The sequence below is a fragment of the Hakea prostrata genome, chromosome 5, assembly GCF_041222555.1.
Source record: "Hakea prostrata isolate BN-2017 chromosome 5, UWA_Hpros_2, whole genome shotgun sequence".
Lineage (NCBI taxonomy): Eukaryota > Viridiplantae > Streptophyta > Magnoliopsida > Proteales > Proteaceae > Hakea > Hakea prostrata.
Window position 1 is genome coordinate 4655206 of NC_142604.1, and position 21616 is coordinate 4676821.

The 21616-nt window shown below is 38.6% G+C and overlaps 2 protein-coding genes and 1 pseudogene across 2 annotated transcripts; 1 reads left to right on the forward strand and 2 right to left on the reverse strand.

Moving 5' to 3' along the window:
• The first annotated feature begins 1083 nt into the window (after positions 1-1083).
• LOC149014553 (GDP-mannose 4,6 dehydratase 1 pseudogene) lies at positions 1084-2578 on the forward strand (annotated as a pseudogene).
• A 39-nt stretch (positions 2579-2617) lies between these two features.
• On the reverse strand, positions 2618-7920 carry IQD32 (IQ-domain 32). Its single transcript, XM_089155483.1, has 6 exons — positions 7671-7920; positions 6191-6523; positions 5880-6083; positions 5315-5392; positions 3462-5205; positions 2618-3029 (listed from the first exon to the last, which is right to left on the reverse strand). The coding sequence occupies exons 1-6, from the start codon at positions 7752-7754 to the stop codon at positions 3010-3012; spliced, it is 2463 nt and encodes an 820-aa protein (XP_089011609.1). The 5' UTR covers positions 7755-7920; the 3' UTR covers positions 2618-3009.
• Positions 7921-12607: 4687 nt separating this feature from the next.
• On the reverse strand, positions 12608-20959 carry LOC149014555 (Regulator of chromosome condensation (RCC1) family protein). The gene is made up of 16 exons (XM_089156089.1): positions 20343-20959; positions 20104-20165; positions 19958-20025; positions 19525-19646; positions 18805-18910; positions 18613-18664; positions 18412-18529; positions 18258-18288; positions 18111-18134; positions 17794-17918; positions 16147-16228; positions 15309-15431; positions 15140-15193; positions 14989-15058; positions 14324-14357; positions 12608-13157 (listed from the first exon to the last, which is right to left on the reverse strand). Exons 1-16 carry the CDS (start codon positions 20539-20541, stop codon positions 12829-12831), a joined length of 1599 nt encoding a protein of 532 aa, XP_089012215.1. The 5' UTR covers positions 20542-20959; the 3' UTR covers positions 12608-12828.
• Positions 20960-21616: the final 657 nt, after the last annotated feature.

Here is a 21616-nt window from a genome sequence, read left to right on the forward strand (position 1 = left end):
GACCCAAAGATATTTTGAGGTTTTAGAAAAAATATTTAACAACAATAATTTAATTTAATTAAAAAAAGGATAAATGTTTATTACATTTACCAAGTAGGAAGGAACGTGATAATATTAAATTAAGAGGGGGTAAAATGCTATTTGGTCAACTAAAAGGGAGGTAAGTAATATTTATAAATATATATAGACGATAGAATTTTTTTTCTCATTAACATCATTCCTAATAAGACGAGAAAGAGCTTCAAGGAGACCAAGGGGTGAGATGGAGTTCTTGGGTGGATTGCAAGAATCCAGCCAAGAAGTCCACATAATAGTTCACTTCACGCACATTATATTTAAAAGAGCATGCAACAAAGTCCTCAGTCAGCTCAAGAATTTGTTGTATAAGATCCACTAGATACCATGGCACCCGATAGACCTTTTGTATTATCTTAATAGCCAACTCATAATTGGATTGTATTTGGACTCTTTTGTGCCCCAATTGCAAGCTTTCAACAGGCCAATAAGTCAACAACAATTGCTTTAAACTCAGCATAAAGGATGTCAAGGCTAGGCATACCACCGGCTATGGCAAAAATCGGTTTGCCAGTGTTGTCATGTCCAAGTGTCCCATAGCCTCCACTGCTACCAATTTGAGAACCATGGTAGAGCGGTAGAGGGATGGAAGACTGATTCAAGTCAAAATTATTAGGGTAACGAACTCGGTGTCCTATAACAAGTAGAGCGCTATGGTCAGCAAATTATGCCAAATTTTATATAATTCGAATTTCTAATTTTATTTTAAAACATATTTGAGGTCATAATATAATTAGCAACATTACAGGTTCAAGGGTAATTTTCCCCCCTCTTTCTTTTGCAAACAAACAACTTAATCGGAACTAATCTTTTTCATATATTCAAGCCCATAAGTTTAGAAGGTACATGGGCCTGAGCCTGGTCCTGGGCCAGGGCCGAACACTCAAATGGTCCGATGCAAATGGACTCAGAAGAAGAGACATGGAATGGAATCCACGATGGGGCGCCGCGAGTCAAAAACGAGTATATAAACGGAAGGGGGAGGGGTACAGAGCAGGGCCCACGCCAACTAAAACAAGCCACCGTCACTTCCTTCGTCTCCCTCGGCTCCTGTGTCTTCTCTTTCGTCTCGTCGACCCTCGAAAACTAGATCTTGATCTTCGTCGCTAGTGTGCAAGAGTAGAGAAAAAAGATTGAACAATGGCATCTAAGACTAACGATGGTGCCGGATCTGGATCCACCACCACAACCACTGTAGCAAACGGAGGCGATTCTCATTCTCCGGTTCCGGTAGAGTCAGCAAAGCCTCGCAAAATCGCACTGATAACTGGAATAACGGGACAAGATGGATCTTACCTCACGGAGTTCTTGCTACAAAAAGATTATGAGGTTCACGGATTGATCCGAAGATCATCCAACTTCAACACGCAGCGAATCAATCATATCTATATCGATCCTCATAATTCACAGAAGGCACGGATGAAGCTCCATTACGCCGATCTCACCGACGCCTCGTCCCTCCGCCGCTGGCTCGACACTATTCTCCCCGACGAGGTTTACAATCTCGCTGCTCAGTCTCACGTCGCCGTTTCATTTGAGATCCCTGACTACACCGCCGACGTTGTCGCCACCGGCGCTCTCCGCCTCCTCGAGGCCGTCCGTTCTCATATCGCCGCCACTGGTCGATCTCACATCCGGTATTACCAGGCTGGTTCTTCCGAGATGTATGGCTCAAGTCCTCCTCCACAGTCCGAATCATCCCCTTTCCATCCACGCTCTCCCTACGCCGTTTCCAAATGTGCCGCTCATTGGTACACCGTTAATTACCGTGAGGCTTACGGCATCTTCGCCTGCAATGGGATCCTTTTCAACCATGAATCCCCTCGTCGTGGTGAGAATTTTGTTACTCGCAAGATCACCAGAGCAGTTGGTCGGATCAAGATTGGTCTCCAGAACAAACTCTTCCTGGGTAATTTGCAGGCTTCGAGGGATTGGGGTTTTGCTGGGGATTATGTAGAAGCTATGTGGATGATGCTTCAGCAGGACAAACCAGACGATTATGTGGTTGCCACTGAAGAGTCTCACGCCGTTGAGGAATTCCTGGGAGTTGCATTTGGGAATGTTGGCTTGAATTGGAAAGATCATGTTGTCATTGATAAACGATATTTCAGGCCAGCCGAGGTGGATAATTTGAAGGGCGATTCGAGTAAGGCGAGGAGGGTTCTTGGGTGGAAACCCAAGGTTGGATTTCAGCAATTGGTGAAGATGATGGTTGATGAGGACATCGAGTTGGCCAAGAGGGAGAAAGTTCTTGTTGATGCTGGTTATATAGATGCCCAGCAGCAGCCATGATTGGATCCTATGGCATTTGATTTTCGTTCTGTGTTTCACTTTGTTCTTGATCGGTTTCTTGTTCTGATAGGGTTAATTTATGGATCACTACCCAAAAAAAAGAAGGTTAATTTATGGGTTTTTGTTCTAATTTAAATTCATACATATTTTTTCGCCAGTGATGCATCTGTATTTTTATCACTGTATGATGGCAAATTCAAGAAATGCCAGATGGTTACTCGTTTTCTGCAATCTTTCTAACAATCTGTTAACTGGTATTTAGGGCATCTGCTAGGATTCAATATCACTAAAAGGGGAGAGACTAATAAAGCAAAAGAAATATTTCATTTATTTCTGTAACTCCAACGTCCTACGAAACTCATTCATGTTACACATGATGCCATGCTCTGGCTATAATATAAAAGGCGAAAGACGATGACAAAAACAAGCAAACATCGAGCAGGAGCTGTAAGACACAACTGTACATAAGAATCTTCATTCCTGTGTCGTTTTCCTCACCCCCACCCACCCATGTCACACACATCAAACGGGGTTACCTAATATGCAAACAGAACTAAGTCCTGAAATCCCAAACTAGCCTCCTGTGATCAAGCTCAACATCAGTTTTCATCAACTCTGGATTGGAAGCTTTCAGAGATATTCTTATCTTTGCCATCTTCTATCTGAAACAAGAGAATTTCAATTTGTTAGGAAAACAAAAAGTATCAAATAGCAAGGATTATTACCCTAGACATACTACTTCATTACATATCTGACACGGGAAAAATGATTGAAAATTCTTCAACATAGCAAGTAACATTGATTCTATGTGCAATCTATCACAATCCCAATCCTCTTTAACAGTTCAATCAAGTGCTCGGGCAAAAAGAAATTCCCCTCCAATGCATTAGATATAGCACCATTGCAACAGAGACACAGTGGAGTAGTACATATAAAAACAACGGTCTTAACTCTCAGAAACGCAGGACACAGCAAACAATGGTGAATGTGTGTGTGTGTGCAACCAACACAATTATGTACGAAAATACTATAACCTAAAGTAACCAAGTGAACAATGAAGAAGAAAACAGATATCTAAGTCTAGATTGAGTTACCATGAGGAGAATGTGTTCCATTTCCTTTCACACCCTGTTGTGAGGTTGACCGCTGGATACGAGGGGAGACCTGCTTTCCATCCGGACCGGGTAGAGAATGTCGCTTCTTGATGTTAATATCTTTGTCTAGTACATCTGGACTTGACCTCGGAGAATTGTGGGCAAGTTGGGCCCTAGCCCTAGCGGATTCTGTAGCTTGCATGTAACTGGGGATGGAGTTGCTACCACTACTGTCCCTTCTCTCCTGTTCAACGGGGTAAGATCTTGGTGAACCAGTTGAGTTCTGGCGCTTCCCACTTCTAGTGTCCTTAGATAATTTCTCAGTTAAAGCAACACCTGTGTCATTCTGATTTAAAGGTGACCTCTTGCTTGTCTGGGATTTCCGTTTTTGGCTGGATCCATTCCTATCCAATTTATCCCTCTTAGATTTGATTGACACCTGACTTGATGGGGTCCCATGTGATTCAGGAGCAGTCATATGGCTTCTTGGAGATCCCTCGGGAGATGATTTGCAGGCTTGCTGATCCATTACGCTGTCCATTTGAGCATGTACATCTGACATACTTCTGTCTGGCTGCTGTTCTACCCCTGGTGAATCTACAGCTACCACTGGATCACTGGATTCTCCATTAACATCTTCGATCTTGCCTGGCTGACCAGAGGAATCATGGGCCATATAACGTGAGCTCTTGGATGAAAAAATCTTGGTCTCCGGATCTGGAGTCCCAAGTTTCTGCACATCTTCGGCAGCACTGCATACATCATCATCCCCTTTTTCAGCAACCTTGGTTTCATGATCACGTTCTCCACCTTCAACTTCAGAGATATCTAGGGAATCCAGAGTAGAGGAAAGAGAGAGCTTCGTTCCATATTCTGAACCACCAACCTGAACCTTTAGATCACTAGAAATTGAATTTTCTATTGGGCTTGATTCCTTGGCCTTTGTCACAGAATCTTCAGGACATGGAAGGCTGTCCAATTTTGATTCCGTTCCAAGGTCTTGGTTAATTGAATTGATGGACTTAGATGACGTTTCTGATGAACTCAGCTCTTCAAATTTTGACTTTACCGCAAGAAATGCAGGATTCGAAACCTTCCTAGATTCCAAAACAAACTTTTTATTCTCAGTCTGTAGCTGTTCTGATGCTACTTTTTCAGTATTAAATTTTGGTTGTTCACCATTCAACTCAGGCTTATCAGAAACAGAATCTAGTGCCGTCTTAGAAATCACACAAGACTGCTTCTCCATTTGATGTGGCAACAAATCTATCTGCGAAGCCTCTTGCAATTTCCCTAAATTCACATCCTCAACCTGATGCTGATCATGGCCATCTTTAATTGATGGGCAGCCTGAGTGAGTATCCTGAAAGCCCAAGTTACTGGCATTTTGAGAGTTTAAGTCTACATCATTAATGTAAGGCTGGTCACCTTGAATATCAAAATCATCAGCTTGGTTAGTAATCAAGCTCTTTTCACTCTCAACTGCTGCCGCAGTTTCCCTGCTATTAGGGTTTAAATCTGTTATCACAGAGACAACTTCAGCTGGTGGTGCAGGTCCTGCTTCTGTAGCAGTTGCCTTGATATTCTCTCCTTGTTCCTGACTTTCTGGACCTGGTTTGTCTGAGTGTGCAAGTTCTGATGGTGATACAGACATCCATCTCTCCAACCAATTCCAAGCTGAATTAGACTTTGAGGTGTCACATTTGATGAGTATCGGTTTTGTCTTCGGTGCCGACTCCCAAAGCTTATGGAGCAAAAAAGAATTATTATCTTTAAGTTAGATTAAATGCTTCCAGATGTGAACAATCCAATATGAAGTTGTGGGTCTAAGGACAAGAAGAAAGTGACAATACCTGACGAGCAAAACCATTGCTAAGAAGTTTCTTAGTGGAGTTAAATTGATGTGGCTTGGTTCCTGAATTATCCTTGCCCTAAATGAAGAAAAAGCATGAGGTTTTCTACTGAATCAACCATAGAGGTTACCGTCCACAACAGTAAAAAGTGCACGCTTTGCCCCCAGAAAAGTGCAAAGCGGAGATTCTTAGTGAATAATGACCATAAATAGCATGCTTCCCATCCTTGAAAGAAACCAGAGTTTATTGATAAGACTCAATATACTGGGACCAAAAGACCCCAATAAGCCACAAAATAGAATAATCCAGAACAGAAACCTACCCTTCAGCTTAGCTAGACCTAGTTATCATTAAAATATGCTTCTGGTATGTCTGACCCACAGAAAATTGGGCTAGGACATGCTCCAGGTTGGTAGAGGCTATGCAAAGTCTCAGAAACTAGTGACACATCCAATTCAATTTGCCAATGCCAACTTATTAAATGTAATAAATGATTGTAGGTCACAAATTTCTTGTTCAAATTTGAGACAAACTTGCAACAAAATATGATTAAGATAAGTATTACCAAGGGCTTCACAGTCTGTTTGGTTTTCTCATCAACTGATCCTTCAACTAACAAACGAGCACGGCGAGCACGCACAAGAACCTGCATCTTGACAATTGCTTGAACACAACGTAGAGTTCCCACCGCCTGCCTCCGGACCAAATGCCCACGTACAGCAGCTTGCAATTTAACAACATTCTTTAGCTTCAAGAGAGTTCTTTGTGCCTGAAAAATATAAATTTTGACAGGACAACAGGGGAATGCAAAAAGACATGAATAAAAGTAGCCAGAAATGTGTTTCAGAAGCACATGGTGCAGTGAAGAGAAATAACCAAGTATCCTCTGATGGCAGCCTGAATGACAACAGCAGCAGATTCTTCTAGGTTGGGATCAATTTTACATCCATTCCCTCTGGCAATTGGGGGATCAGTTTCTCTTGAGTGTACTGCAGCTGGCAATTCAGATTTCTCATTTGTCTGTGGAGGTACAGATACTTTCTCAAGAACAGCTGAGTTAGGTTGTGGAACAGAGGTGATCGTGGTTGATGCTGCGCTCTCCTTATTTCCAATTGATGGGGTTTCTGAGATAACAGTGTTGCTTAGCACTCTATGCCTGGAAGATTTCTTCCGAAAATTCCATCCACGATTATCTGTCGATTCTTTGCTCTGGAGGGTGATTCAAATAAACAATCAAAAACAACACCGCAAGAAAAGAAAAAATACAAATTTTAAAGATGGGAGATTGACCACTGACCAAAACCAATAATTTACAGCACATACCAAATTCCTTAACTTGCTAAATAGAACATCCTGTATCTCTCTATTAAAATGTGTTATAATCGTTAAACTGATCAATATAAAAGAGTCCATCTACTGTAACCGGTCCATTTATATATTGTACATCTAATCGTGCTGAATCAATCAACCCTTGACAGAAGAAAAGACGACATCAATGGAGCTACATGACGGATCAAAACATCAGAGGTATCTGCACTTAATAAGCATGATAATCTATGGGAAATAAGAAGAATATAATGTGAAAACCATCAGCAGAATCATTATCTGTATGTTGCTTAGTCAAACCTCAAAACTGGGAACCGTGAGAGCACAAAAATGAATGGCAGTGTCCAAGCAGATATCAACGAAATGGTTAGCAAGAAGATTGAGTAGTTGAGACATTCACGTACGATGCCGGCTGTACTTAAACGGCTTCATGGTATTCCGGTAAATAAAAAGAGGGATCCAGATAATGTACAATTTATTGTACCAAAGACGGTTTTTGGAAGGTAACACATCAATCAGTTCAAATGTTCTGTTTTTAGAAGGTGGCCTGGAGCAATTTCCAAATAATAAAAAGCATTTACACTTCCAATCCTACCACTGAATTCAAGTTTAGGAAAGGTCTCATATCAGGAAGGTAAACGAGAACAATAAAGCCAATGCTAGCGAATCTCTTACGATCGACCAAAACTGCGAGTAAGTCACTCTACTGCTCAACGTATCCGAGTCTGAAACTCATTAAACGTTTGAACAATTCTATAGAATGAACAAAAAATCTTACATAGGAACGAAAAGGAAATCAATCGTAAGCAGGAAAAGCAATCGCTCATCAATCATCAAACTCACACACACCGATCCGTACAAGCAATTGACAGAAGAGAAAGCATTCACCAAATAAATAGAGCACAGTGTAGTAGATGAAAATGAAGCTTGTCCAGATCAAAGCTCTAAAAAATTTTACAACAAAAACACTAATGAAACTGAAAATCTGAAATCAAAATGCTTGAGATTCTGTAAAGAAAGAAACAGATACCTCCTTCGCTTCAAATTCATCGACGTCAACTGAACCTGTGCCGCATGCAAGAATCTTAAAACAGGAACTCGAGGATTTCACCATATTTTCCTTCTCGATCCCTCAAGAGACCAGTGAGAGAGACAAACGTTATTCAGAAGAAGCTCACGAAAGAACTTTCTTTTTACCCTTGTGTGTTGGAAGTCGAAATCAGTGACAGAGATCGCTTTGGCAGGTCTTAGGAATGGCGGACCTCAACGCATTCTTAAAATACAGCTTAATAGGGCTTTCAAGTCCGGCATTTAACGGTGCAGTTTCGTTGTGTTAGCCATTACCGCAATCTCGTTCACCGTCGTTGAACAAAGAGTAAAAAAACAAATAATAAATTGTTAGTTTTCAGGTTCACTTCTTTAATAATTTCCTTTTAAAGTAATAAATGCAATTTTTAAAAAATTTAATAAATATTATTCGGCCGTCCGGTTCATTGGATTTAGTATTCGGTGTCGGAGCTCCGCAGAAAACCGAATCCTCTCCGGCACTTCAGCACCAACAATGAAACCAATAAAATAATGCCACGTGAACGTTACTAATTTGGTAATAACGTTGAATCACAAGATGTCAAATCAAACATTAGTGAAGAATCTGAAGCGTTGAAAAGACTAAGGTGGTGGGCCATGCAACCGAGCCTCGGAATTTTTATCATATGAGACAAGTGATGTGAACCGTTGATTTGGGACACGGAGTTTCATGCCGATTTAAATTCTCACGAGCATCTCGAAAACGAGGCTCGAGGATCCACAAATCATTCATTTTCCGTGACCCAATGAAAACAGTCACCTCTGTTTTAATGTGTGGAGGGCTGACGTGGCTAACTCAAGGAATTTGCTTGGGTCCCGCACATTTAATGCGCATGCAAGACCGTCAAGCCAAACAATATGGGAGATCAGATTGAAATTTCGGTCGAAATTTTGATCTCGACCATTGAAATTCAACAGTCGAAATTGAATTTCGGATCTAGTAGTCCGTAATCTCAACCTGATGGTCAAGACCATTTAATGTACATGACTCAAGCAATTTCCTTCTAGTTGGGGTTAGTATTAGGTATATGAGTCCGGATCATTTCTCCGACCCTCCTTTAAAACAAATTATAAATGCTCATGACCTAAGCAATTTCGCTCGAGTTGGGGTTAGTATCAGGTTTATGAGTCAATATCACTTCTCCGACCCGCCCTTAAAACAAATTTGGATGGGCTCATGTGGGACTCACTGAGGGTCCCTTCTAAATTTTTTTATTTATTATTCAATTGTGGGTTCCAAACTAAATTTGTAAGAAAAAAGATTTCAAAACCTCTGTCGATAAGAGTAGATATCTGTGCCTCTTTAAATAAAAAAATGGAAGAAGATTAGAGTGAGCTAGGAAAGCAAGGTAAGTGAAGGAAAGTCTCCCTTGAAATATTAAAAATTAAAAAGATAATAATAAAATTATTAATCTCTCACTTAAAAATTCTTGATTAACAAACATCATTTTTTTGGTACACCTAATCACAGTACAATAGATTTAAGATGATCATCCATAAAAGTATATTATTTGGATTAACATAATAATTTGACCCTAATTAAGCAATTAAAATGACTCTTTCAAACTCTAAGGAAGAGAAAAATATAAGAAAAAATATGGGGAAGTTGCCATGGTAGCGGTACCAACTCTAGCAAAAAATTGTTCTTCACATATAGTATATAACTGAAAATAATTAATCAATTTTATGGCTCAACCAAAAAAAATTCAAAATATAAAATCAAGAAACTATCTGCTTTACTTCAACAACTTTTATGGAAAATGAAATGAAATCTATGTAATATTGATGGAAAATAGGATAAAATGATTAATAAACTAATTAACAACATAATTTTGATTAAAGAATGAAACTCATCTAACCATCCCCAACTAATTCATTTTTAAGAAAAAAATTTGATGTTCTACATTACATAAGGATAATCTATAGAACACTGCCACATGGTAGTTCAGTGATGCCCTGGATTTTGGTGTCCTTATTGACCACTTCCTCTCACAACTATCTAATTTTAGAATATATAAATCATATATTTTTTCAAAAGGGTTGAGATCTAAATCTGGATTCATAGTGAATTTAATAAGCTATGGAATATGTTGAATTATTTGGTAGATTAACCTACTAAGACAAGAAATTGATAGTTTGATTAATGATAGGTTATATTCTATTCTTTTCCCTTTTTGTTTTTCATCTAAAACAAACAATTTGGTTAGGGTCATAGATATAATTAATTATATTACCCATCAAGGAGGATCTACTGCTATCTAATAATTAGCTGACTCTGGGCCCCTCATTACTTAGGGAATATCTCACATCACATTAATTGTTAATTGCCATATGGATAACTCATAAGGGTATCACTCCATGAGACACATACATGGTGAGTAATGTATTGCCCTAAGAATCATATATTAACATAATGCATTAAATAATATAAGGGGCAATTTGGTCCCTTCACGTTTAAAATTTAGCTAACTTAACCGTAACTAACGGTGTTAGTCTGGTTGGAACCCGCGCACCTACCTTCCTTTCGTCACTATGACTTGGTTTCGAAAGAAGGCTTTCACTGCCTCGAGAACGCCTGCCACGAGAATTCACAAGTTTGTACCTTAGCAAGCAAGTTGTCGCGACCCATACATAATATATTGCATTAAAAGGACCCAACATTAGTTTGTGGTCTACTAAAGGTATTCACACATAAAAAACCCGAAGAAAAAAAAAATGACGTAGCACCCTACTTGTAATTTTAACATTAGCAGGCCACATCACTGCAAAGCAAGCATTATCACTTGGAACATGTTGTCTTCAAAGATAATATTACTTGTTTAATCATTTAATAAATGGTTTGTCAAGGGAAGACTACAAAGAGCTAGAGAGAGATGGGAAGGGTCCTTAACAAGTACAAATTTCATTTTAACCAATCTAACTTCTTCTTTTTTCATAGAAAGCCATTTATTGAAGGGACAGGCACAAGGCCTCACAGAAACAGGCTTCCTGGAGCCAAGTAGTGGATAACGGCCAAATAGTCTCACCCTCAATAGACCGGGCCTCCTGGGCTAGAGAGTTTGCCACAGAGTTGGCCTCTCTAGGAATAAATTCAAAAACAACAGACATCTTAGAGGGGAAAGCAACCTAATATCCTCTAGCACCACCCCTAGTTGAGCAAAGGCGTTAGGGGACCTGCTATTTAGGTGATTTACAACAGATTTACAATCAAATTCGATGATGAGATACTATAAACCTCTTTTACAACCTAATAACCAATCTAACTCTTAACCACTAGTTTGAAATTAAGTATGCCAGGCTGGTTCCCCTCCAAGTGCCATTGTCACCAAATCCAAATAAAGTCTTACCCTCTAATTTGACAAAGAAACATTTCCTTTTCATTTGATACCAAACAATGCTACGAATCCAAGGCAATTTGGAAAAAGTTTTAGTCGCGTGCATTTAATGTGCAGACGAAATTTCAGATTGTCAAATCCAAAATTTTGGTCGAGATTTCGATCTTGACTGTTAATTTCTTAATGCACATGACTGAAGCAAGGTTGTGTCCATGCCCATTATTGTCTGTAGCATTTATTATATACCGTTAAAGCACAAGGGGTGTGGGAAATGGGTCCTACGTGAACAGGAATGAGTCAACTCAAACTGAGACTGAGTCATGACTGGTGGGCAAGGTTGGCTCAGTTGAGTCAAGTCGATTTAGAGGTTCATACCCTTCAAACCTTTGTTAAATGGTCAAGATGCTCTGCAACTTTATTGGCTTCTTTTGAGCTTTTCCTTTTTCTGCTCTTTAAGGTGGAGTGGACAGAGAAAGACAAAGCCACCTAATATTACCAAATGAAAATTTGGAAGTCATTTTCAGTAGAACAAAGCTTTCTTTCTCATAATAAAGTTCTCATCATGAGAATTCAAGCCTGAATTGGAGTGATAGGAGAGGTCGGTATCACAATAAGGCAAAATCAATTAAAACTGGCCTTTGTGATGTGCTCATCTTCTTCCTTTCATGTCTCTCTGCTCCTGTAGCAGTGGAACCCATCTCACATGCTAAAAGCTAAAATAGATGATAATCTTAGATTCGGATGCAACTGTATCTGCTTTGCTTTTAATCAGAATTGCCAAATTGGTCTTCAAGCTTGGTTCTTGGAATTACATGGAGATGGCTGAATCAACTCAATGATGCTTAGAGGTAACTAGACCCATTTTATGGATTGGCCAAAACTTACTTTTCGGTTTAAGAGCCACTTATAATGTGGTGAACGTATTTCTAGTACAATGGTGACAATGTAGAAACAGTAAAACCAATAAGGTCTTCGACGCATTGATATACAGTTCAACAACTTCTCAAAAATTAGGTGAACATTGACAAGTGAGAATGCTTTGAACAAGACTCCATTTTTACACCAGAAACCAGACGATGATCTCTGAACAGTAAAAACCCTCCTTAGATAACACTATCTATTTTTGGTTTTTGTTTTTATTTTGAGTTATGTGTGTGGGTTTTTCTTTGTTCCTTGGTAGGGGGCACGTAGTATGAGTACCTAACTGTCCAAGAGTCCTTCTCACCCTCTCCTAACAGGTAAGCATGTTATCAAGGATATTATTTCAACTCTTTATGGATGACCTCAAATGTGCATTGCAAGTTGTCTATGTCGAGTCCAGATCACCTCCTTTCCGTCGAAAGACCCCAGTGGGTTCCACACAGATCCAGTAACCCTATTGGGTAGTGAAGTGTCAGAGAACAATATGTGCTCCCCAACAAGAAGGTGATCCAAACTCTGAACCAGTGTTAACTTTGAACTTTTCTTCAAGCCCAACATACCTATGTAGAAAATCAAAGAGAAAATTCTTCAATCTTCAATACAAAGAGCAAACACAATCTGGATTGAGAAATGGCCCTTGGAATTGAGAAAAGTAATAAGTTACATCTGTGAGAGCTTTTGCTCCACCACCCAATCTTCCAACAGAATTGGGTTGAATTCTAATTGTTAGTTCAGTAGTATTGCCAATGACAAACACAAGAATCACTGAAAGAAAACTAGCAAGCAATCATGGTAGTAACCAATAATAATGAACAAAATTCTGATTGGAATATGAGAAGCAACTGGTCACTTCCTGGGCCTCCCTCTCTTTCCCGTTTTCCCCCTTCCCCGGCCGCCACCCTGAGAAGTCTTCTCCTCAACCGGAGGTCTTCCCCGACCACGCCCTGAATTCTTTTTACCTCGACCTCTACCAGATGACTTACCACGACCTTGCTTCTTCTCTTCTTCCTGACCATCGGCATCCTCTTCGCTATCATCCACTTCGTCATCATTGTGGTTCTCTTCGCCTTCGGAGTCAGATTCCAAAGTCTTCTTCCTTTTCGAGTTGGCAGAAGCCTTAGCAGCATTCTTTACCCCAGTTCTATTGACTGCTTTGCTCTCAGATTCTTCAGCAACTGTCAAAGAAGAAAAGATATTTTTACAAAGAAGATTTCCAAGATCCAAATCATCTTTTACATCTGGGACACTCTTGACTAGTCAATTACAAGTTGCATCTTAGAATTGCAAAGCCTCAGTACTGAAGTTGCAACCATTCTCATTGACTGATTTGGCTACATGCACCCCACTCCCAAGAAAAGAATAGAAGGAAAAAGAAAGAATCATTAGCTCTGGATAGCCAATCAATTTAGCACATAATTCAAAATGTTAACTATGAGCCCACAGCACAATACGTTTTAATATTGGATCTATCCAAGATAATTGGATAATACCATGGAACAATGTTTTACTACAGTTTCCAGATCAGTGGTATGGGCCTATGGTCCATCTAAAAGTTGTTTGAGTTCCATTCGGCATCACAGATTCCAAAAGCAATTACATCAATGGCTTGGTAACAGAATGAACATCCCAAGACACAAGAATTCAAAGATTTTTTTAATTTTGCTCCTCGATTTTACAATGGAACAGTGTCCATTTTATTCATCATTTCTAATTTAAGAATTCTTCACATTCTTAAATCAAGCATGCCAATCTATTGCAATCTTGAAGCAAATCAATGTTTCTGCAGAATTTCTTCACCCATGTTGACTTTCAGCAGATCTTGATCTATTAATATGCTGTTCTATTCTGTTATTACAGATAAATAAGACATTTTGATCACTAGATAAGGTTCTTTCCCTGGACCCCCCCCCCCCCCCTTCTTCCTTCAAGATGATCATAATGAAAGGTTACAGAAGTTGAAAGCTGCTATTTGATTAGCATTATGATAGACAGTTGCAGGATCCATGTTATGGAGGATCTGACACCCATATTGTCACTCAAGTGGTAGTAGATCGTTGAAATGCCACTGAACTTATTACAGGATATTGGCATCTTCATATTTTCACAAATTTGTAGGTATTTTTGTCATTCTTATTATGTTGAAAATTATTGGACTTCGTGAATTATTGCATGAACCAACATTTGTCATATGACATGCGTTAAGATTTGGAAAATTTAACCAAAGTAAGGTTCATATTATCTAAATTAATTTGCCCAAGTCAACCTGGCCTAATGCAAACATATATAACTTCCATGTCATTCTAGAAAATTTCACGTCGCAAATTTAAACATTTAAGCGTACCTTCAGCAGAAGTTTTGCCATCATAAATATTGAGCTGCCAAAATCAGGAGAATCAAATGCATATTATTAGCAGAAATGATGCAAGAAGCAAAAACCCAACAGATAAAAGACACTGATATTGAAAGGTAACAGAATTACATAAAAACAAACCCAACAATTCTTACTCAAGAAATCATGTCTACATGAAAAGTAGGACAGTAGCTGAGAACAGAATGACAAAAGAAGATTGGATGCCAAAGAGGCAAATATTTTCAATTAACATTCATCCTGGCACTTTCATTTGGTTCTAAAAATTAAAATCAAATTGGGCAAACCACCCAATTTGATTAGGAATGGTTCAACCATGATCGTGATTCACCTGATTCTGAAAATAGTGGATGAAGTGCCCCTGAAAAATTCAGGACACTGGTCCGAATCACGGGATAGAGACGAACAGATCTAATGCCACTAACCATTGCTTGCAAAAGTATGGAACAGACTAGTTCAGCAAAATAAATGAGTACAAACAAAATGGCTGATCCTATAGTATATTCAAGAAATGAACATCTCTTGCTCGAAATGACAGAAGGAGACCACTTTATGCCAACTTGCTGGCCCACACACCTCATTTCCCAGATACAACAAATGAAGGGAGGGTGGGGGGGGGGAACACACTCAGATCTTACCTGGTCAAGTCGGTCGCCAACATTTGTTCTATCAACAATAACCATAGAAAAGCCCAATCCACAAGCAACACTACAGGAATTTAACATAACTAAATTAGTAAAACCACAGGAAGCATGAGATACCTTATAGGAGAATAAGCCACTTACACACCTGATAACATGCATACCCTCTAAGATATCAACCTTTTTGGGAATTGAAGAAGACCTATCATGGAAGAAATATGGTTTTAACTCCACAAAACAAATACTAGAATGCAAAGCACATATACTTCTTAGTAAAAGGAGCATGCGTTGTTGACAACTGAAAATTGGACACTTACTTCTGTGCATTGGGGCCATAGCCAAGCTCCCCATACGTTGCATGTCCCCAACTTATACATGATTCGTCAGCGCCACAGAAATGGTGCATGGAGCCTGAATCCATGCAACGTATATTCCAGCCACTGATGACAAATTATTCAGAAAGTAACTGAGCAATGATATAAATTGCAGTATCTTTTCTTTGAACATTATCACATGTGCAAATAAAACAAGAGTTTTACTTCCTAAAATATCTGACAAGTAGAACAAAGGACTCAGCAGCAAGCTATTCTCTCCAAGCTATTTTCTTTTCCCAGCAGTTAATCAAAATAGTACTGGTTTTCTGCAATATACTCCTCTTTGAAAATGCACTAAATCTGTAACTAGCATGCCTTCTTTACTTTTCCTTCGCCAGAAAAGATATGTGCCCATGGAAAAGGTATTAAGTGGGAAAAAATCTTCAAAAACGCCAAAACAGTACTAATTTCCCTTCACTTATTATGGCTTTGTTTTAATAAAGCCACGATGTTTTTCCCTTTTTGAGGAGTTGGAGGGGAGAGGGAGGACAGGTCCTTTATAACTGCAATGTTACTCCTAAGAAACTGCACTATATCTGCAACTAACATGCATGTTTACCAGTTCGTATTTGCGTGTTCATTACAAAAAGAATAACTAATCAAGGCTAGAAGATGGCAATAATTAACAGGAAAACACACCAAATCTGCAACTAAAATGCCTGTTCACCATTTTATATATACCTGCTCATCTGCCCACATAACAATCCTAATAACTAATCAAGGCCGAAAGACAGCAATAATTAACAAGATGGCAAAGTATGTACTCTAGTCTAGGCACAACCTTAAATCCATTAAAGGCTTTGGATACATCCAATCATCGCCTGCATTCTTTATCTTGCCCCACATGTACAACTGCCCTCCACCTGGAAAAGAACCAAAGTAAGAAAAATCAGCAGCCAAGCGACTCAAGCAAGATTATCACAACTCTCACCCATAGACACACATAAATGCTGACTTAATTGTTTTCCTTTTCTATTTAATAAATGGGAGAAGGCTGGGCACACCAACCATAAGCTAGCACCTCCTGTGTAAATCTCTCTCTTCCCCCTGTGCCCCTAATGTATGATACCCATCCTGCACCCAGTGGTACTACTCTCCAGTTGACCATCGACGAGAATGTGCCAATCCCTCTCCCTAATATAAACATAGTTCCAAGAGGATAGCAAACAATTGTTTGCAATCGCAAAGAAATCGCAGTAAAACAAAAGGGGATAAAAAGCCAGAAAGGGAAAATTTATGAAAAGTTTTCCCCTTGATTAAAACAGTCTATCTAAACATAAAAACTCATTATGCCTTGCCTTCCAAGTCTTTCAAGGGTGTAAGCAATTTGAGTTTCCATTCCAATGATACGTTTAAGGAAGAGGTAATACTGTAATAGCGTGAACTTGTCATCATTTAAAAGATTCTACAAGGCTCAGGCATCCCAAAAACAGTAAATAATTGTACACCTCTTCACACTTTGAATGTGCATAGAGCTCCATAACATCCATTTAAACTAAAACAATGATACACGCTACAAAATGATAACTTGATGACTTCACCAAATATGGAAAATCTCAAAAGAAGCACTATGGACCATACAAAATATTTAACTTCATCTCATTGATCACCACCATAGAATCCACAACTTCCTACAGAAACTCCAGGGGTTGAGTTCCTGCCAAAGATCATTTAGCTAAAATGTCCTCTTCAACATGATTCTTTCAATTACTCATCACATGCAATTCACAACATATTGCTCAAAACAAACCCATTATGGATGAGGCAAAGCAAGTATATAAATCATGTATTCCTGATCAGACACCAAATGAACCAGGAGGTTACCCTATGGTCTTACTTGCTAACCTCTAGTTCAAATTTTACAACAGAAAACATTTTATATCTTAACAAGTTCTTATTCTAAAGAAATTCATACAGATGCCTCAGCTGACCAAAATGCCACAAAACCGACAGGATTGGAATACAAGTGTTTTCAAATATAGGAAGACATGGAAAACTATTTTGTAGGGTGCATGTGTGGGAGGGGAAAGATAGAAGAGGTGAAAAGCAAGTCATGCCATCAAATTTACCAGGTTTGATAAGCCAGAATATTTTTAACTTCAGTAAACCAGTCGAGGCAGTACAGAATCTACAGATATCTACCCCGTTAAAACTGTAGAAGTAAGTCTAGGGTTTTCCATCAAAATCATAGAGTTTGTCCAGAATCCCCAAATTCCAATAACATCCGAATTAGCACTTAAGGATAGCAAGTACAGATTGATGTCCATCACCCCTTTCAGCACTATTTTCAGAAAAGTATGGACAAATAAAATATTCATCAGAACTGGCAAAGAGAAAAATCCCTAAAGACTAAAAATAAAGAAAATAAAACAAATATATATCAAGGAATCCTCATCATCAAATTGATTTATGGTGGAAAAACAAATACCAGCAGTGCATGAAGAATTAACAGAACCAGCGGAAACCACTGCATTAGAAGGTAGAACATTGTTTCTTGAAAAGACTTCAACGCGACGAGGGACCCATTCATCCTTCTGCTCTCTATGTCCAAGCCTACATGTCCGATGCAAGCAGTTGCAAACAAAGCATCAGCACAACCATGAACAATTTCAAATGGTCAAATAGAAGGATACCACAATTTTTAACTTTCCTCCATTATCTGGCATTTTCTTCTTATGGGGTAGGGGGGCCAGAATAGCATGCACAAAAAGTGACATACAAAACAGCAGTTGATAACATTCCAACCTTCCATAGCCACCAAAACCCCACCTGAACATTCACCAGAAACAAGAAAGAGGTTTATGTCATACAATAATACAGAATATACATCCTGGGCAGCCTTTCGTAGAAAAAAAGACGTAATCAAATTACAGCAACAGAAAAAGTACATACGTATAGACGAAGCCTTTTGAGTCCACAGCAACTGCATGTGGCAAGTTATAGGTATCAATACCATAACAATATGAAAGAAAAAAGAACACAAACAATAATGAATAAAAAGAGATGCCATAACAGAACATAGACAGGGGAAATTATTCCAGTTAACCTGTATGATTGGTGCCACATGCAACTTTTACAATAGTCTCTCCAGAAAGTGAAGATATAGCTTTTGGGCGAGGCTGTGGCTCATATGCAAGTCTCACTGAACTTTCTTTGGTATTGTACTGCCAGTCATCCAATATCCTTTCAAGATTCTAGGCAAAATGCAGAATTCAAGCAAAAAGGATCATACTTTTCTAGTAATTACCTCGTTGTCTGTTCCATGTCCAAGTTGACCATACTGTGGAAGACCAGCAGTTCTGATATCAAACAAGCAGATTCATCAGCAAGAGACAATGAATATGAAAACACATATCACAGCCACCTAAGCCACTACAGAGATGCAAAGTAATCAACTCATTCAGCATTAAGAAAATATGAAAATAGCAGCAAACCATACAATATCGACGATCCTTCAACAGAAGATAGCCACACAGTAAAGTCAGCCCCACAAACAGCGTTTGTGACATCAGAAACCAAACAACGGACTGGTGATAGCTCAAATTCTACAGAAATTTGAATAAAGATGTTATTAAATTAGCAGAAGAATGTAGCCTCAAAAGTAAATATTCCATGCTTAAAGAAAATCCCTAGAAATAGATGTTCAGAGAACAACTAGAAAGCAATCAAAACGCATCCTCCAGTTGGTTCAAAATATTAGTTTCGAGAAGTTTCAAAAACCTACTTAAAACAGATAAAAGGCTAACATAGTCTCAGGGTTAGGATCAGAAATAAACCGGTTCACTTTAAAATCATAGAAATGTTGGAATGATGAAAACTGTAGTCAAGTCCTCGAAACGGAGATGAACATTATAACTGTGAGATAACTTTGTAATGAGACACTGGAATAATTTATAATTAGTGCCAGAAACTTAAGGAGGAAGAAGAAGTGCATGATTGTTTGCACTAGAATATCTGCATCACATGTCTTGTGCATGTTTCTTTCAAGCAGAGAAAGACAAAAACGACAAGCAAAAATAGAGACAGCAATAGCAAATAACGGACATGTTGTCCTACCTACCCACAATCACCAATGCTCACATCCAGAATGCGTGCCTAAGAAATTACATGAGCCAATGTTCTTATAAAGAAAAACTGACGAAAACAGATGTTGACCTACCATTCTTTATTGAACCAGACCCCAACTGACCATGCTTGTTCCATCCAAAAGAGAAGGAGTTGCCATCTTCAGTTACAACCACAGAATGGCCCCTACCAGCCCCAGCTCTAATGATTTTATATCTGCAGCAAAGAGCATCATGGAATTTGGATTTTTACCAGCATCAATCAACCAGGCAATTAATTAACAGCATACCTTCACATGGAAAAAGAAGAAACCAACTACGGAAAGAATGATCAAGTTGCAGCATAACACAATGTTAAAGCAGAACAAATTATTCTTAAGATACAAACTTTGTCAAGAAAACTGTTAATAAATTGCATCTAACACAACATGATGTGGGTTATATGAGATTGGACATAGTAGTTTAGGATTTATTTTTTTTATTTATATTTAAGATACAACGCTTGAACTAAAAAGAAATGCAAATTACTTCAATAGGTCCGACACAACTGTAGGCCTATCTCGCTGAAGGTAATCTCCATGTCCCAGCTGTCCCTTCTGCAAATCCTTGATTCATTAGTACAGGATTATATCACTGTAATAACAAAAAAAAAAAGAGTGTTCGTATTGCTATACCTCATTCCTACCCCAAGTATAGCAGCGGCCTTCAACATCCAACGCCACACAATGACAAGAAGCTACATTGGCATTAACATATAAACACATAGACAACAACTCCATTAGAACCTCTTTCACAAAATAGATGGAAACCCACTGTTGAACTATGCAAGCTAATACCCACAACAGCCTAAGTGGGTTAATCAACTTTGTGACTGATCAAACCGGAAGTAGTTCAAGGAGATGAATGAACTTACTGCAACCCGAAGCAACGAAACGAATGTCAATACCAACAAGTGGACGCAGGCGAGTTGGGGAGACCAAGTTCGATTCAACAGGACCTCCTCGACGACCGATAGAATCCCAGTTGGTTGCTCCACAGAACAATAACTCTCCACCCTCCTTCACCGTTGTTTTTTCCTCTTCTGGCTTTATCTCAGTTTCAACAGCCGACATCTCTTTTGAGTGAAAACTTAGAAACCCAACACTGGAATCCGGACAGATAAACTAACAAAACGGTCAAGAAGGAGGTGCAAGGCAGGGAGGGAAGGTAATGGAAGGTGGGGTTTAACGGCTAGTTGAGGGAAGAGGATTTGGCCCTAGATCTGAAAGAGGGAAAGGAAAAAACGAAACTTGAACCCTCGTTGAAACGAACAAAAAAAAGTGGGAAACAGAAGACGAAATAGAAAAATGTGAGGGAGATTAATTTCGTTTGCTTCCTCGATTTTATTATTTGTTAGATTCTGGGAATGGACCAGCTCTCAAGTAATCAATTCAATCTATCACTACTTTATGGCCAATGGGTTTCCATTTATTTGGATTTGCATTACGTAATTCAAACCGGCACTTCCAATTCCTCCTCCACATTTTACCTCCATTTTTGTTTTTTGAAAATTGTTTCCCATTCTCTTTTGCCCTTATCCAAATTCTGTATGACTTGCTCATCATCCTATGTTGATCTTGATTCTAGTCTTCTGAGTAGATGGTGGGTTATGTTTTTTTTCTTAATTTAATAGATATAAATTTTAAAAAATTAAAATTTAGCAAAATAATTTCAAAACCTACACCTCAGGATATGAAGTCAAGAATTCCATCTTCTTGAAAACTTGTATATTTGTTTTTCAACTCTAACATAAGTGAAAGCCCTCGAACATGTATCAATTTTCATACTATCAATGTTAAAAGATTATGTTTTGCTTTGGTTTGCTTTTCTAAGGAATTTTTGTTTTTATATGAAAGAAAAAGATTAATATTATTTTGAATAGCAAATAAAAAGACTAGTAGTGTATAATACAATTAATCATTTCTTGTGTTCTTAGGAGGATTAAGATGTTAAATAAGTGAAGCATTCTTGGAGTGTGGTGTATTTTCTTTCATACACCAAATGTAACCACATTATTATTTTTATCATTTACCAAAAAAAGTATTATTATTATTTTTCAATGGTAGAAACCCAAAATGCATTAATGTATGATTCGGTCACCAAGTCTTGAGTCAAAAAAGTTAGATTACAAGGTGTGATTATAATCAG

What these genes read in the sequence shown, in the direction of transcription:
- IQD32 (XM_089155483.1), bottom strand. Translation starts at nt 7,754, where the DNA reads ATGGTGAAATCCTCGAGTTCCTGTTTTAAGATTCTTGCATGCGGCACA. An exon ending in GCAATGGTTTTGCTCGTCAG is followed by an intron (nt 5,206 to 5,314) that starts GTATTGTCACTT and finishes TTGCTCCATAAG; the next exon opens with CTTTGGGAGTCGGCACCGAA. An exon ending in TGGAACACATTCTCCTCATG is followed by an intron (nt 3,030 to 3,461) that starts GTAACTCAATCT and finishes CTCTTGTTTCAG; the next exon opens with ATAGAAGATGGCAAAGATAA.
- LOC149014555 (XM_089156089.1), bottom strand. Translation starts at nt 20,541, where the DNA reads ATGTCGGCTGTTGAAACTGAGATAAAGCCAGAAGAGGAAAAAACAACG. An exon ending in TTTCGTTGCTTCGGGTTGCA is followed by an intron (nt 20,166 to 20,342) that starts GTAAGTTCATTC and finishes ATGCCAATGTAG; the next exon opens with CTTCTTGTCATTGTGTGGCG. An exon ending in GAGGGTATGCATGTTATCAG is followed by an intron (nt 15,059 to 15,139) that starts GTGTGTAAGTGG and finishes AAATTCCTGTAG; the next exon opens with TGTTGCTTGTGGATTGGGCT.